This window comes from Myripristis murdjan, chromosome 22 (assembly GCF_902150065.1).
Source record: "Myripristis murdjan chromosome 22, fMyrMur1.1, whole genome shotgun sequence".
In the NCBI taxonomy this organism is placed as follows: domain Eukaryota; kingdom Metazoa; phylum Chordata; class Actinopteri; order Holocentriformes; family Holocentridae; genus Myripristis; species Myripristis murdjan.
In genome coordinates this window covers 10,301,194-10,316,482 of record NC_044001.1, presented here as the reverse complement: position 1 = coordinate 10,316,482, position 15,289 = coordinate 10,301,194, and the positions used below count along the sequence as shown (strand labels likewise).

At 44.4% G+C, this 15,289-nt stretch overlaps 1 protein-coding gene across 1 annotated transcript in view; it reads left to right on the top strand.

Annotated features, from left to right (window-relative positions):
• Nucleotides 1-1,221: 1,221 nt before the first annotated feature.
• The window catches only part of LOC115354336 (glutamate receptor ionotropic, NMDA 3B-like), a 70,971-nt gene continuing 56,903 nt past the window's right edge, over nt 1,222-15,289 (top strand). Inside the window, exon 1 of the mRNA XM_030044689.1 lies at nt 1,222-1,758. Coding sequence (XP_029900549.1) covers nt 1,222-1,758 — 537 coding nt within the window. The remainder of the gene's footprint in view (nt 1,759-15,289) is intronic.

Here is a 15,289-nt window from a genome sequence, read left to right as displayed (position 1 = left end):
GGCAAATTAGATCAAGGGAAATGGAAGAGAGTGTGCTACAGAGTGGATGAGTGACTTGAATGAGCGCTGTCCCATCCATGAAGCCAAATTAGTATGCGCAGTAGATCTCTTTTATAGCATCGGTGCTGTCCGTGGTGCTGAAAAGATGTGGTTACACAATGGATGATGTTCTCAGTCGGACTGCAGGGATAAATCTCAACGGGTAATTGAGATTTCGGCAAGCAATTAGTTCTGTGTTCCTCAGACTGGTCGGATAGTTAACAGTGATAGTCCGTGCTGTAGTAATAAAACAAAAATATGGGTAAAACTATGCCCCCCGGGCAGTGAACCAGCGCCATTATTAACAAAAAGCAAGCGTATTTTCGGATAGGATACCAGCTTTCTCTCCTCAAAACTCTCAATCCTTATAAAACTTTCACCATTTTAATACTACTCATTGATATTACGTAATTATGAATTCATGCCAAAAAGATTTTTGTCAGCCAGAAACATTGTTAAAGTACTCAGCAAGAAAATAAATTACTTTACTTTCCCATAGTGCAGATAAATGAGCGCCTAAATGTTGGACTAGAAAAAGCAAATTAACATTTTCATGGGATGCTTTATCTTAACATTAGATTCGTTGACTTTAATAATAATTAATTTGAATAGAACATCTTAGATGGCTTGTAGTCTCGATTTTGAATGAAAACACTAAGTACAAATTCACTCTGTAACCGGGAGAAACGGAAGGAAATGGTACCCAACGAAATTTCATTAAAATTCAACAAGAGGCAGGCTTCGTGAGAGGTTAGATTATTGGCGGGCAAGGCACATGGACACACACACACACACACACACACACACACACACACACACACACACACACACACACACACACACACTTCACAGCTGGTGTGCCTTCCTCCAGCAGAGACTGACAGAAGCGGGGCGACCGCTCTAAGCTGTGAGCGCTCAGCTGTCCTCTCCTCTCCTCTCGTCTCCTCTCCTCTCCTCTCCACCGCGCGTCTTTTTCTGTTGACACACAAACTTTGAAGAGGTGAGAGTCGAAACGTCAAAACGCCGACAAACTGCCGTCGACAGCCCACATCAAGAAAGACGAGGGGAAAGAAAAGAACCATCAAGTCCGAGATAAACGGGGGAGCCGGGAGAAAGAGGGAGCTATGCCATCTCCTGCCGAGCGGAGCCCAGTCCTCCTCTGTTGTGTGTCGGAGCTGCAGCATGGTGTCTCTCTCTGGACCCTGGACCTACTGCCTCGCCCCCGGGAGACCTCATCTCCTCTTTCTCTCCGCCAGACCGATCCTGCTGCTTCTCCTTCTGGCCGTCCTCTCCTCTTCCCCGGAGCCCTGTTTCCCGCACCCGCAGCCTTGCCACATCCTTGCCCGGATAGGACACACCGTGCGCCTCGGTGCGCTCTTACCGACCCGTCAGCCGGCTCGGATACAAAACGCGCTCAACCGCGCCCTGGCCAGTCTCCGGCACCAGAGCGGAGCGGCAGACTCCTCCACGACGACCTCCCAGACGCCTCCTCTGCTGCCCTACAACCTCACCCTGGAGATGGTGGCGCGGTCGCCCGCTGGAGGCGACCCGGAGTCGCTGTCCCGTAGCGCCTGCCAGGACCTGGTGGTGAGGGGGGTGTCAGCCGTGCTCGCCTTCCCTCGCTCCAGGGAGGAGCTGATCCAGGTGGAGTTCCTGTCCTCCTTCCTGGAGATTCCCTTCATCTCCATCCTGGAGGACACAGAGCCGCTTCGGACCAAGGTATAGTGGGACTGTGTGTGTGTGTGTGTGTGTGTGTGTGTGTGTGTGTGTGTGTGTGTGTGTGTGTGTGTGTGTGTGCGTGCGTGCGTGCGTGTGTGTATGTGTGTGTGTGTGTGTGTGTGTGTGTGTGTGTGTGTGTGTGTGTGTGTGTGTGTGTGTGTGTGTGCGCGAGCGCGTGTGTGTGCGCGCGCTCGACACACAGGCGCCTTTGGTTGCGCACGCTTGAGTCTATATTTGTGCGTGTCTGTGCGCTGTGGTTTTGCACCTGTAGCGGCATCTTGAAACGACAAGGGAAGCAAAATGGATCTAATTTGATGAAAATTCATTGTTTTGTGATACGCTCTGTGGTTTGCTCTTCAAAGAGCATCAATCCATGTCAAACCAATTTTTCAAAAACTATGGACCTGGCACTGCCGGATGAACCTTAGACTAACCCAGTAAGCCATGGCAAGGATTTTATGTCCGGGCTGAGGTTAAGGGCTAAAGGCAATACTGTAGTAATGGTAGTAATGGTAATAGTAACATCAACACTAACAGTAAGAGTTCTGATAATTATAGGAATAGCAATAATATCATGATTACAAGAGTGCAATTAGTAATAAGGGTAGGCTTCCAATAATATGACAAGGCCTGATAGCTGGTGCCAAAAATCCTAAAATTCTGCCACAAAAGCCCTTTTTCCACTGCATAAAAGTCTCTGTAGATCAGGTTGATCTGCTGAGCTTGGCTGGTTAAGCTGCAGGCCCTTCACATGCATGTTTAATAAGTAGCCCCGCAACCCCTCGAACCCTGCAGCAGCAAAGGTAGAGGTTTATAATGCATTTTTTCAAGCTATATGTGTGTGTGTGTGTGTGTGTGTGTGAGAGAGAGAGAGAGTGAGAGAGAGAGAGAACTGTCAGCAAGTGTGTGCATATCTGTGTATGATTTGTTTGTGCCTGAGTGTGTGTGTGTGTGTGTGTGTGTGTGTGTGCATGTATGTTTGAAGACAGTTTTGTCTTGGCACCTTTCAGAATGAATCATTCAAATACTGGAGAAAGTGATAAGTGGATGTAGTGCAGAGGATGTGGCACCCAGCTGGGGGTTATTTGTGTGTACATGCAGATATCACACCTATATGAGTGTGTTTGTGTGTATGTGTGTGTGTGTGTGTGTGTGTGTGTGTGTCCCTGTGCTTTTTTACGGTTAGGCAATGATCTTGCAAGTGTATCTGTCTGTGTGTGTTTGTGTGTGTCTGTGTGCACGTTTGTTAGAAGGCAATAAACAAGTGTGTGTGTGTGTGTGTGTGTGTGTTTGAGAGAGAGCGCGCGCCTGCTCATGTTAGTATTCCCAGCAGCAGTCTAAGCTGTTTGCCAGTCAGTCAATCCCGCTCCAGTCATATCCGCCTCTATCCAACTGAGCAGCCAACTGCATCCTTCTCTCTCTCTCTCTCTCTCTCTCTCTCTCTCTCTCTCTCTCTCTCTCTCTCTCTCTCTCTCTCCCTCTCTCTCTCCCTCTCTCTCTCTCTCTGCACACACTCTGGCACCGAAGCTCAAATAAGATACCACACACGAGCACACACATGGACACTCTTTCAACTTTCACACCGTTTCAACTAAGACACGCATAAGTGGACACACACACACACACATACACACACACACACACACACACACACACACGTAGGCTCAACTCAAAGGGACGGCATGAGGGAGGGAGAAGTCAAAGAAAGAGAGGACAGAGGACAGAGCCATAGTTTAAGTCTGCAATCGTTGTCCCGTCACGTCTCTTTGTCAACAAAGGATTGCTCATGCGATTTCAATAAAGCTTGCATGAATGAGAAGTCACAGCACTTGAGGAATGTGTGGCCAACGCGAGGCGATAAGGAGAGAGACAGCGAGCGAGAGAGAGGGAGAGGAAAAGGAGACAGAAAGAGAAAGAGGAGGGATGTGGGGAGAAGGAGAGACGACGGGGAATTTGGTGGAGCTGTAGGAGGCCTTTCAGCTCTACAGAACTGTGCCAAGCAGTTACTGGGCAAAAAAGAAACAGCCATCCCTCTCTCTCTCTCTCTCTTTCTCTCTCTCTCTCTCTCTCTCTCTCTCTCTCTCTGTTTCTCCCTCTCTCTCAGCTGTGCAATATTTTTCCATTAAAGCAATAATCTGTGACATTTTCATATAAATGAATGCCCATTGTGCTACTCTCTATTGCCGATTAATGTAACACAGAAGTGATTCAACCCATTATACCCAATCCATGAAAGCTGTCGCATTTTTTTTCCCAGTGTTGGGTGGTCTGTCCCACGAAATATCATCTGGCGCAGAGGAAGTGGTGCATTAATTTCTTCTTCTTCTTCTTCTTCTTCTTCTTCTTCTTCTTCTTCTTCTTCTTCTTCTTCTTCCTCTTTTTCGTCTTCTTGTTCTAAGTAGAAGAAGATCTGGGTACTTAGGATGAGCAGCAACACAATGAAAAGAGCGCCACCTACAGAAACTCAAACTTTATTCACAGAAAATCCAAGGAAAAAGACGCCACATACTGAGCACAGTGTTTGACTGACAGTTGATCTCTGTGAAGTTCAGTGAAAGAAAGCTGCAACAATGACTGCTTCGCACCAAAGATGCCATCAAAGTGAAAAAAAAAAAAAAGATTATGCCACTTACATTTAATAGAGAGGGAGCAAGGTGACGGATAAAAAGAGGTGGGTGGAGGAGGAACAGGTTTTTAAACACACACAGGGGCAGTGAGGGTTGGTGTGCATCAGACAAGGAGGCAAATTATTAACCTGTACAAACAAGGAAATTTCCTTTGTTCCCCTGCAGATAGCAAAATACACAACTAGAAGATATCATTTTAATTAAAAATGCTATTTGTGAGCAGGCACGAGGGGAGAGTAGGGGGTCCCGAGGAGGAGGAGGAGGTAGAGGAGCGGAAGGGGGAGGAGGAGAGAGTTGGGGAGGGTGGCTGAAAAACAAAGCAAACGCCTGTGCCAAAAAATTAACAGAATCCGTCACAGATTGATCCAACTGCTGTGTTTTCTTTTTTCTTTTTTCTTTTTTTTTTTTTTTTACTTGGAAGAAGTCACTTTTCCCCTAAGTTTGTGAAATAGGGGAGATTTTCTGCGGGGCACTGGGAATTGAGCCGATGTTTTTCTGGTGAACAGATCCCTCCTCTGGACATCTGAGAGAGGCAGGTAGTTAAACACACACACACACACACACACACACACACACATACTCATACAGAAGGAGAGGGAGAGAGTAGAGATTGGCCATAAAACATGACTTAAGTGTCTTCCAGTGAATAAATAGGCTTCCTGAGGGTCTAAGAGCGCATTGCACAAAAAAACAGGAGAGAGACTTTCAAAAATTAATTAGTATTTGGCAAATTGTTGTATTATTGTTGTTGTTGTGGTTTTTTTTTTTTTTTTACTGTCAGTTAATTTTGGCTGAATTTCATGCTTTCACCCAAAGACAAAAACAAAGAAATGAACTTGGCAATACTCTAATGCACCGCCTAATGACTATACCACCATGATGGCCGCCATATACATGGGAGCGACAGTGTGTGACATTTCTGGGAGGTTGTTTTGGGGAATGATTTTTCCAGTTCTAAAGCATTTCAGGGTTTTGCAAAGCCACTGTGCAATGAAACAGAACCATTCGTCTGGCCGAGCGTGCTGAGCTTACCTTTTTATTTATTTGACAAATGGATTTTCAGCATTATTATTTATCACATAATTTCTTCACTGGCAAAAAAAAAAAAAAATCATGTTTTTGCAATACTGAGAAAAGTTTGGTATTTGCAATCATCGCTTGTAATTCAAAACATCTGAAAAGAACAGACAGAGAAAGAAAGACGCAGATAAGTCCAGGGACACGGACAGAAAAGGGGAGAGGGATTGAGTCTGTCTACATTCTCCTCTCTCTGCTTAGTCAGACAGAGTTGTGGGACTTGGCGATGCGTCTCGGTGGGGAAGTGCTTATTCCTCCCAATCTACTTAAGCTAATTAGAACCACTGCATGACCCCCGACAGTAAATCTCTCCCGTCCATCTAACCCGAGATGGGAGGATAGGAGGAGGAGAGGAGAGAGGAAGAGGGGTGGGCGAAGGAAGATGGGGAAGAGAAAGGAAATGGGATTCTAATTCCCATCAGGGCCATTATGGGCATTTTTGGAGGTGATTTGACCAGTCTTTCATGAAATGAGCGTAAGAAATGAGGCTGAGGATATGTCATGTTCAAGTTGAGGAATATCACGTATTAGCCTTGATGCTTAAAAAAAAAAAAAAAATTAATGAAAACCGATTTTTACAATTGGTATTGAAGTGAGTTAATCATAGCAAGGTAGACATAGTAGGACAAAGTCATTTTGTTGTGCAATTCGCAACAGATTTAATTGAAAATGAACATCTTTGCAGGCTCAGTCCATTTTAAATGCCCCTGGCCTTAATAAAGTGCAGTCTGACCAAACAATTCTAGATTTGCTGATAATATCACAGAAATTATTTTGTGGATCATGATTTCTATTTCGGAAATGTATTAACAGGGGGAGCTGCAGGAAATGGTTTTGCTGATTCCTAAATGTGATTAGGTGAGAGGGGTGGTGTAGTGGGAATTTATTATTTGTCAGTCTTCACAGTGGAAGCTGTGTTCCTGCTGCTCAGCTACCGTCACGTTACCCCCAGCTGCACTCAGTGCAATTGAAATATACCCTGAAATTCAGCCATAAGGCATAATTTATATAGTTCAGAGTCGAATTTTGAATGCCATTCATCATTTTGTCTTTGTAGCTCATTTCCTGCCATTATTCCCACTTTAAATATTCTCTAAAATACACTTGCATTGCATTTTACTCATATATTTCACAGAGTCTAAATCTGACTGAGGAAAGTCGGACTTGTTTCATAACAGGAACTCCTCTAATATGCATGCATATTCTTGGGACACGGGCAAATTTGCTTCTTCTGTTGTCTGGCACCTTCTGTTTTGATGCTTAAACTCATTACTTTCATTTTCTTGTATGGCTGGAAAATCAGAAATTTAGCTTATTTTGCTGCTGTACCGAATGAAAGTTATTCCAAACAAGGCCATTACTTAAATGCCTAAATTAGAGACGTAAATGTGAGAGTAAACGGGTGTCATCTATACTTTTCGTAATGTCTTAAAGCCGAAATATGCACTCACTGCAATCATGTCTCATTCATATATTTCACTGGCCATGACTCTAAATGGCAGTTATTGTTTGGAGGGCACATCTTTCCCCTCTGCAATCTATCCATCCTGCATTCTTTCATTAACTCACTTCGTTTTTTTAACACCATACCTCATTCTGCTTAGTAAAATGAAGATTAGTACATTAAAAAACCCAATTTGCCACTTTGAATGAAATTACATTTTAATCCAGAGACCCTGCTGAATAGGACGCATTGTGGCTCTGAGCTAGCCTTGCTCTCGAAGGACACACTCCTACGTGCACGCATATTCAAACTCACACACACACAAAGGCATGCACACAGACACCTACACGCACACAGCACACACACAAATACCTGCATTCATATATGTGGCTCACACTCTCTCTCTCTTTCTCTCTCTCTCTCTCTCTTTCTCTCTCTTTCCCAAACACACACACACACACACCTCTGGTCTGTGCTCACTGAAGGTTATTAAGCCTAATGAGGCTTTACAAGGCCACGCTTTAGTGTTTTCTTTGAGATGATGGGGGGATTTGTGCTCAGGCCACAGAGGAATAAACGAGTCAAAAGACGGGGACAAAACTTGCGTGGAGCAAGAGCCGTAGGCAAACTGACAGCCCGGGACAAGTGGGTCACTTAATGCAAACAGCTCAAAGCATTTTCTTTACGAGTGTTATGATGACAGTTCACTGTGGTCTTGACTGAGCCAGATTAATTGAGCCGAGCAGAAACAGCAGTGGGTGCATCGCTGAAAAGACTGTGGGCTTGTGCTGCTGCTCCGTGCAGTGCTTGAGTTAGTGTCTGAATGTTTGGCTTGTGTTTGGCCTGTGTTTTCGCCTCTGGTTAAAAAAAAATGTCTGCAGTGACTACTCACATCACTACTGCAATTCTCTGAAGGAGTAAAAAATAAATAAATAAAGCAGACCAGTGATGGATAGAGGTTGGGAGAAGAAGAAGGGCTGCATCTGTCACTCGGAGGAGAGGGAGACAGGGAGCGAAGGAGAGGCAGTTACCACTGAAGGGAGGTAATTGAGGGACAGAGGGAGGGGAGGAGGGGTCAAGGCAGGGAGGGAGGATTCAGAGGTGGTGGGGCAAGAGGGAGGGAGGGAGGGAGGAATGGGAGTAATTGAAGAATGCAGGGACGGATGGCAGGGGGCCTGGGTCGTGTGCTTCCTCTTCCATACAGGAGTTTGATGGAGGCAGTTTTATCTAAACTGTGCCGCTTCATTAGAGGATTAGTGAGTGATAACGCACAGCTATCTGTGATTGAAAAGCACGCACACATACACACACACACACACACACACACACACACACACACACAACCAGTCCACTGCATACATGTACTGTGCACAGGCAGAGCATGTAATGAATGATGTACAGCCGGTTGGTCGTCATTGGAAAATAAACCCAGTCAGAGTGAAACCAATTCCTGATCAGCTTGTCGGGCTGTTTTTTTTTTTTTTTTTTGCGATAATGAGCATTATCCTGCTTATTACCCAGCTACTTACGACAGACAGCACAAAATATTAAATCTGAAATGATTTCATTAGCCATCAAGACTAAAACAAGAAGTCCATATATTCAATTTGCATCTGTTAATGGGACACATTCATTACATTTCAGCGACACTAGGCTACTATGTGGTATAGGCAGTTGTATTTTACCTTATCATAGTGTACTTAAGGGGTTTTGGAACTGTTTCATGTTCTGGACCATGTTCTGAGTTGACCTTCACTTTAAGCTGTGGACCTCCATTTGAAGTGATTTTGCCCCAGGGACCCTGATATAAAAAGACAGTTTGGTATGTGTTCAGCATTAAATTGTTCAGATGTTATAACACCAGTTAAAAAAATGGAAAAATAATAAATAAAAAAAAAATGTAAAAATAACCACTCCTCCATTGTTGTGCATTATAGCTATTACTAGGATATTAAACTAAAGTGAAATTTAAGTGATCGTTTTTTAGCTGAGGACCCACAGGAGGTTCCACACAGACCCTTTTGGGTCCCCAAACCTCATTTTGAAACTTGAAAACCATTGCTCTGCTCTACATTACTATAATGTGTTTTCTCCTAGCTTGATTAACTGTAGTAAATGGACCAGACTTTCTTCGCAGAGTGATACATCAGCCCTGCTTGAAGTGACCATCCATAGCAACAGTCAGCCATTTGTAACGACAGTCATTATTCAGAAATATTGGACTACAGAATGCCTTCATTGACCAATCAGGTTTGGATATTTGGAGTTTATTACAAGGCCACTGCCTTGTAATAAATTTGTAAACTGACTCAGAAACCACCAAGGCACACAGACACATTCAAGCACACACACACTTCCACACCTCCCACATCCTCCTAAACCTAGTTTCGATGTTCCCATATGAATAGAGCTGATGCTGCTGATTGAATAGTAATTATTTGTGTGTGTATGTGTGTGTGTGTCTGTGTGTGCGTGTGTGTGTGTAGCAAGTGCATTATTGTGTTACAGTTGGTAGTAACTGAGGCAGAAAACCAGAAAAGTAGGCCAGGTGGGCCTCAGTGATAAGGATAGGCTGGGAGACAAACGCATTGAGCCCTGAAGATGCCTCCATACTGTAGGTCAGAGGTGAAAGACAGGCAGACAGGTGCCCAGAGAGGTGAGAAAGAAACAGCAAGACAGGTGAGAGAGGGTTAGAGAGACAGGCGCTGATGTAAGATTACACAGATGCTGACAGATGGCTGTGGGTCACAGCTGAGAGAGCGTCAAAGCGACAGGTTAGCCAAACACCCAAGGGTGAAAATGAGAAAGTCTGGGAAATGTCCAGAAGGCGAAAGAGGGAGGGAGGGAGAGAGAGAGAGAGAGAGAGAGAGAGAGAGAGAGAGAGAGAGAGAGAGAGAGAGACAGGCAGAAAGACATGCAGGGACAGAAATAACAGACTGAGAGAATTCAGGTAACAGGCTGAGGAAGAGAAACAGATATAGAGAGAAACAGGCTGAGACAGCAAGTGTGAATGATTAAGACAGGGAGGGAGAGAGAGAGAGAGAAACAGAGATCAGAACAGCAAGAGTGAACGGGTAAGTAAAAGATAGATCGAGAGAGCAGGAGAAAGGGGACAGTGGGTTATAGAGAGAATGTGACAGAAGGAAAAGCAGTCAGAGATGAAGTTATTTGTGGCACAGACAGGGAATAGAGGGATGGTGAACTCCACAGTAACTTCTGTGTTCCTTCTGGGATATTTATGTTGGGAGCTGCCAAGAAAACAGGGATGATTTAGAGCCCATCTGGATGGGCTTCAACACCACCTGCCTACAGAGGAAGAGCTGTCTGTAAGAGGACACACACAGGTAGCTCGTCACACACTCACACTCACTCACACACACACACACTCTCACACACACACACAGACACACAGAGTGAGTTCCGTTCCAAAATGAGATGTCCATAATTTTTTTAAAAAAGATGACACCCACTCACCCATATTGACTGCTGGCATGAAACTTAAGCACATCACGGATTAGTGCTGTATACAGGACTCATCTTAAGACATTTTCTCATAGGCATCAGTTATATTTTTCAAATACTGCTTGAAAAAAAAAAATAAGGTGGCAGTTTTTTTTTTTTCCACAATGGATTTATAGTGCTTTAAAATGAAACCTTTCACACATCACAGAAACACACCTACAACTTGTCATACAAAAAGTCACAGCCCTGTCCACACACTGTTCCTGCTTAGGTTCATCCATTATCTATTTAGGTTGATCAAAGATGACTTCAACTTCTGTGCACTGATGACTACAGAGTCCAATCTGGGAACCACAGATTTTACTGCGTGTGCAGCAGATGTTTGCAGTTTTGGTCGAGGCGGCCACAGATGTGTGTCCTTTCGAGTTGCCTCTGCTGTCTCTTGGCGGACCGCTCGCGCTCCGGCTTCTGCACCCCGTTATGACAGAGCTGCCACCTGGTTTTGAGGTGAGCGCTGCTGTTTTCAGATGGTCCTCAAGCTGTGGCCACACACATCTTTCCCTGCATGGATGGAGATTTGCTGGCGAGTCCATCCATGTGTGGTGGAATTTCTTTTACGTTTACAGCGGCAGAATCAGGACAGAAGTGATATGAAAAGCACAAAAAAAAAAAATGTCAGCAACAGTGAACAATCCTCATTGAAAAACAGTCATAAACAGATGCTGACAGACAGATCAGCGTGGTGGATCAGTGTGGCCAATTCCTTTTCTGTCCTCTTACAGAAGATAAGTCGTGGTGTCGCTGACTGCACAGGATCATGCGGGGCAGTCCCGTCAACATGCCCCGGCCAGTGTCGATGATCTTGCAGTTGATCTTGGCGCGTATTTTAGCACGAGGCACAAGATCCTGCCAGATAATTGAAAGAGAGCACCGCACACACCCTATAAGGAACCCTTCAAGTGCTTTGATGTGACGGCTATAGATGATCCCTGCTCCTGGATTTGCAGCTGTTGAGATTTCTTGGTTGACAGCTACTTTGGTGTGGAGGTGGAGAGCTTTTGTTTGTGAAGACTCTAGGTCTGAGCAGCTGCAGCTTGCTTGATCCAGTTTTTCAGAGAGGATACTGTGCAGCAGGCAAATACAGAAAATGATCAAATGATAAAATTTTGACCAAAAACCTCAACAACAATATTGTCACGATACTGTGCTGAAGAGGTGGTTGTGCTTCAGCAGTAGGACTCACAGTGGCGGGCTACACCCAAAACCGAGCAAGCATATTAAAAAATAAATGTGAAATGAAATGGTACATCCCAAATTTCTAAGTCAAAGAGGACAAAACAGTCTGTTTATTTGTCTCTCTTCAAAACTGAAAAATGCTTTGACAGTGCTTTCATCAGAGCATTTTTGTGATGGTATCGTAGGGATGAGTATTGTTGCTTTCACAAAATATTTACACATAGAGACTTTTGAAAAACAATCATTAGTAATGTGAGTATAATGACCAAGCAGGTAGAGGAAAAGTAAAAGAACGGCTGGAACAGTATAATAACCTCAGAAAACTGCCTCCCCTTTCTGTAATGCAGCCTTTAAAAAAAGGAAAAGACAACATTTATGTCAGGGTCTTGATATTATGGTATCCAAAATCCTATGTCACATCAATATTAAATCAATATATTACCCAGCCCTACTGCGCAGGTATTTGAAAGACAGAACTATTGTCAGCAGGTTGTGTTTGATGGTGAAGATATGCGTTGTGGGCGGAGGTCTGGTTCCCCACCTCTGTTTTTGGAGATTGTTGACACAAAATCCCAGCCTGCTGTAAGCTCTGACTGCTTCACCATGAATGGATTGAAAGTTTCTAACAGCCACAAGAACGCATTCATGTGCATGCTGCAGCGACAGAATCTGCTTGCTCGAGGGCTTCTTGGCAGTTTCCTGGAATCCCTTGATGTTAAAAAAAAAAAAAAAAAAAAAAAAGGTTCTATCCAGCCTGAAGTGCACCGCCACACCACTTCTGTCCTCAAGTTCATTGTGGAGAAACTAGACAGAGAGGAAGAGGGTGTTAAAGAGCACACACCCCTGCCGGCATCAGCACACACCCCTGACGCATTCACTATATAATCTGAATGTTTGAGTAGGACACCTTATAAAGGCTCCTTTCTCACAATCAGGGATGGAGAAAAAAGTGGACTTTGACCCAAACCGCCCTCTACATGTGTGCACCATGCAGACTCTCCAACATAACCACTGTCACACACAAGTATATTCTTTTGTTTTTGAAGATGTTTCTCTAGAAGTCTGTATCATTTGAGGGCAAAAGCTGTGGTACTGTATCGAATTCCTATGGTTTACGGGAAAACCACTCTCCACTGCATTCAGGGCTTAGAGTATACAAAATCTCTATTAATGATTTTAATTAATAAGAGGCAACTACTTCACTGGCTTGCCAACCTCTGTTGCCTGCTGTCTGACTAACAGTGGCTGTTCGCTAAACTAACTTTCTCTCATCTATTGAGATGTCTCACAAACTTCGGCTGCACAAACTTTAAGGCAGCTTGTGGCAGGGGCAGGGCCGCTGTGCCGAGGCGGGTCAGAAACTGAACCTGTGCTGGCCCGGTGCTTTAATCTTGTCCACAGCCTCTTCCGCAGGAAAATTGTGGCAGTAGAGATAGCTTCTCCAAAATTAGCTCTTGCAATGACACTGCTGACTTCTCCAATCCCTCTCTTGTCTCACATGCATCTAAGTGAACAGGGGAGGGGCCGTCTGGGCCGCACTGACTGACAGATAGACCAAAGACCAGCGCAAGGAAGTGTTTGGCAATTATGATTGGGTGTGTGGTCCTACTTTGATTTTAATTACGTGAAGGACATAGACGAGGATCATGCCCCAAACTTCCTGAGTACATCAACATTTGATTTGAGGTCCTCGTTGCTCGTGGCACTTTTTGGGGCATTGCTGTGCCAAGAATACCGTCTTCACTGCGCTGAAGTTGCACTGTGTCTCTGGCAGCATTTGCCGTGTATTAGCCGGTGCAGCATCACCTTGGCCAAGACCTTACCGGCAATAGCCAGAGGAGATATCCCTCTGCTGTTGCCGCAGGTGGAGTTGTCAGCTTTGTTCTTATACACACTGACTTACCTAAATCTTTTCATTGTTCAGGGACAGTCTTCCAATCCCACCGCTCCCTGACACGCTGGTGAAACACTCTGTTCGAGAGATAACTTCCCCCCCGTGAGTGGTGTGAGAGTGACAATGTATCGAAATTCAATATGAAAAAAAAAAATGAAATGTGTTAGTTAGATTAGTTTCTATTGTGGTAATCACAAATGAGACAGCTCATCCATGATAATTTCACAAGCTCTCCTTCGAAAAGCATATTATTTACACACTATAATGACAACACTTTTAGAGTGTTTATGCTCAACAAAGCGAGCAAGCCAATGCCATTGTTAGAGCAAAATAGGTTCAGAAGTAAACATAATTCTGCTCTGTCGTTCTTTGTTGCCATTGAGCTTTTAATTGCAGCGTAGCGCAGTTGTATCTATTTCTGAATCCTGTATCAAGTCATATTGTGAAATGTGCATATCGTTCCATTGCTCGTTGAGTAGCTTTGCAGGATTTTTTTTTTTCAATGCCAGAAGATTTTTTTGAAGAGCGGACAGCCAGCAGGAAGGTTGGTGGATAGCTGAGGTTTTGTATGGATGATTGCTCAGGCAGCTCTAGGACAGTGTGATCTGCTGGGGACTGCTGGTTGAGGAGACCTTCAAAATGGTCAGCCATTCTCCACAGATTCTTTTGATCTTTCAAGAGTGTCAGACCATCGGCTGACACTCCCAAGCCACACACACGCACACAGATACACACACCAGTGCCACATTTCTTGTCACATACACAGCCCCACCACACACGCATGGGCACACATACACACTCAGATTGTATCCGGGAGCATCCATCATACACACAAGCAGTTGTCAGTTGTTGGAAGAGCCCGGTCTCAGTTCTCTCGCTCTCTCTCAGTGTGTATTGACCTCTGTGTTTGAGCTGCCTCCATAAAGCAAAGCAGAGCAGAACGACAGATAAATCCTGAGTGATAGCCCAGGCCGACTGCCGGTGCAGGGAAAACGTCAAGACGATCCGATATTCATATGCACAACATCTTGCACATAAATACTATTTATGTGGTGGAAGCAAACATGGAGTTATGGTACAAGAGATACAGGAAAGAGGGTGAAGATAGCCGGGAAAGAGACGCAGAGAGAGTAATATGCGAAATGGAGAGAATAGTCGCCATTGAATTAGGAAGTGAGACAAAGAGTAAGTAAGGGGGGGAATGAGACCAAAAAGAATAAATGGAGAGACAGACAAAACAAAGAAAGGAGAGCTATAGATCAGACAAGGGTGTTGTGATCAATTTTTATTCTTCCTCATTGCCCTTCACAGCAGAGGACAGGCTGTCCTCCAGCTAGCACTAAAGCACAATCTCTGGCGCACTTATCTCATGCCAAGTCATGCTACGGAGCAGAGCAATATTTCAGTCTAATTCAGGTCAGTAGCATGCATATATCTCGCATCCATCCAGCATTTGTACTGAGGGAGCCGCAGCCCCTTTAAAGCCGCTACTAAAGCTGAATATTGCAACACTTGAAGAGATTTATTCCACAAATTACCATCTAAACTACTATTGCATGTTTTTAAAATATAGTGCGGTACCTTAAGTTCTTCGTTGGCAATATGATAATACTTTTAGAGACTGGGTTGTTTATACTTGAGAAGTGTTGGATAAGAAAATAATGACTCCCACCCCCCTCTCTCGCTCTCTCTCTCTCTAAAATAATGGGTGCCTGGTGCTTGCTATAAAGTAAAGATGCTGTAAAGGAGCAAGCAAGCAGTAAGAAGTGGTACCTCTGAAGTATCAGCTTG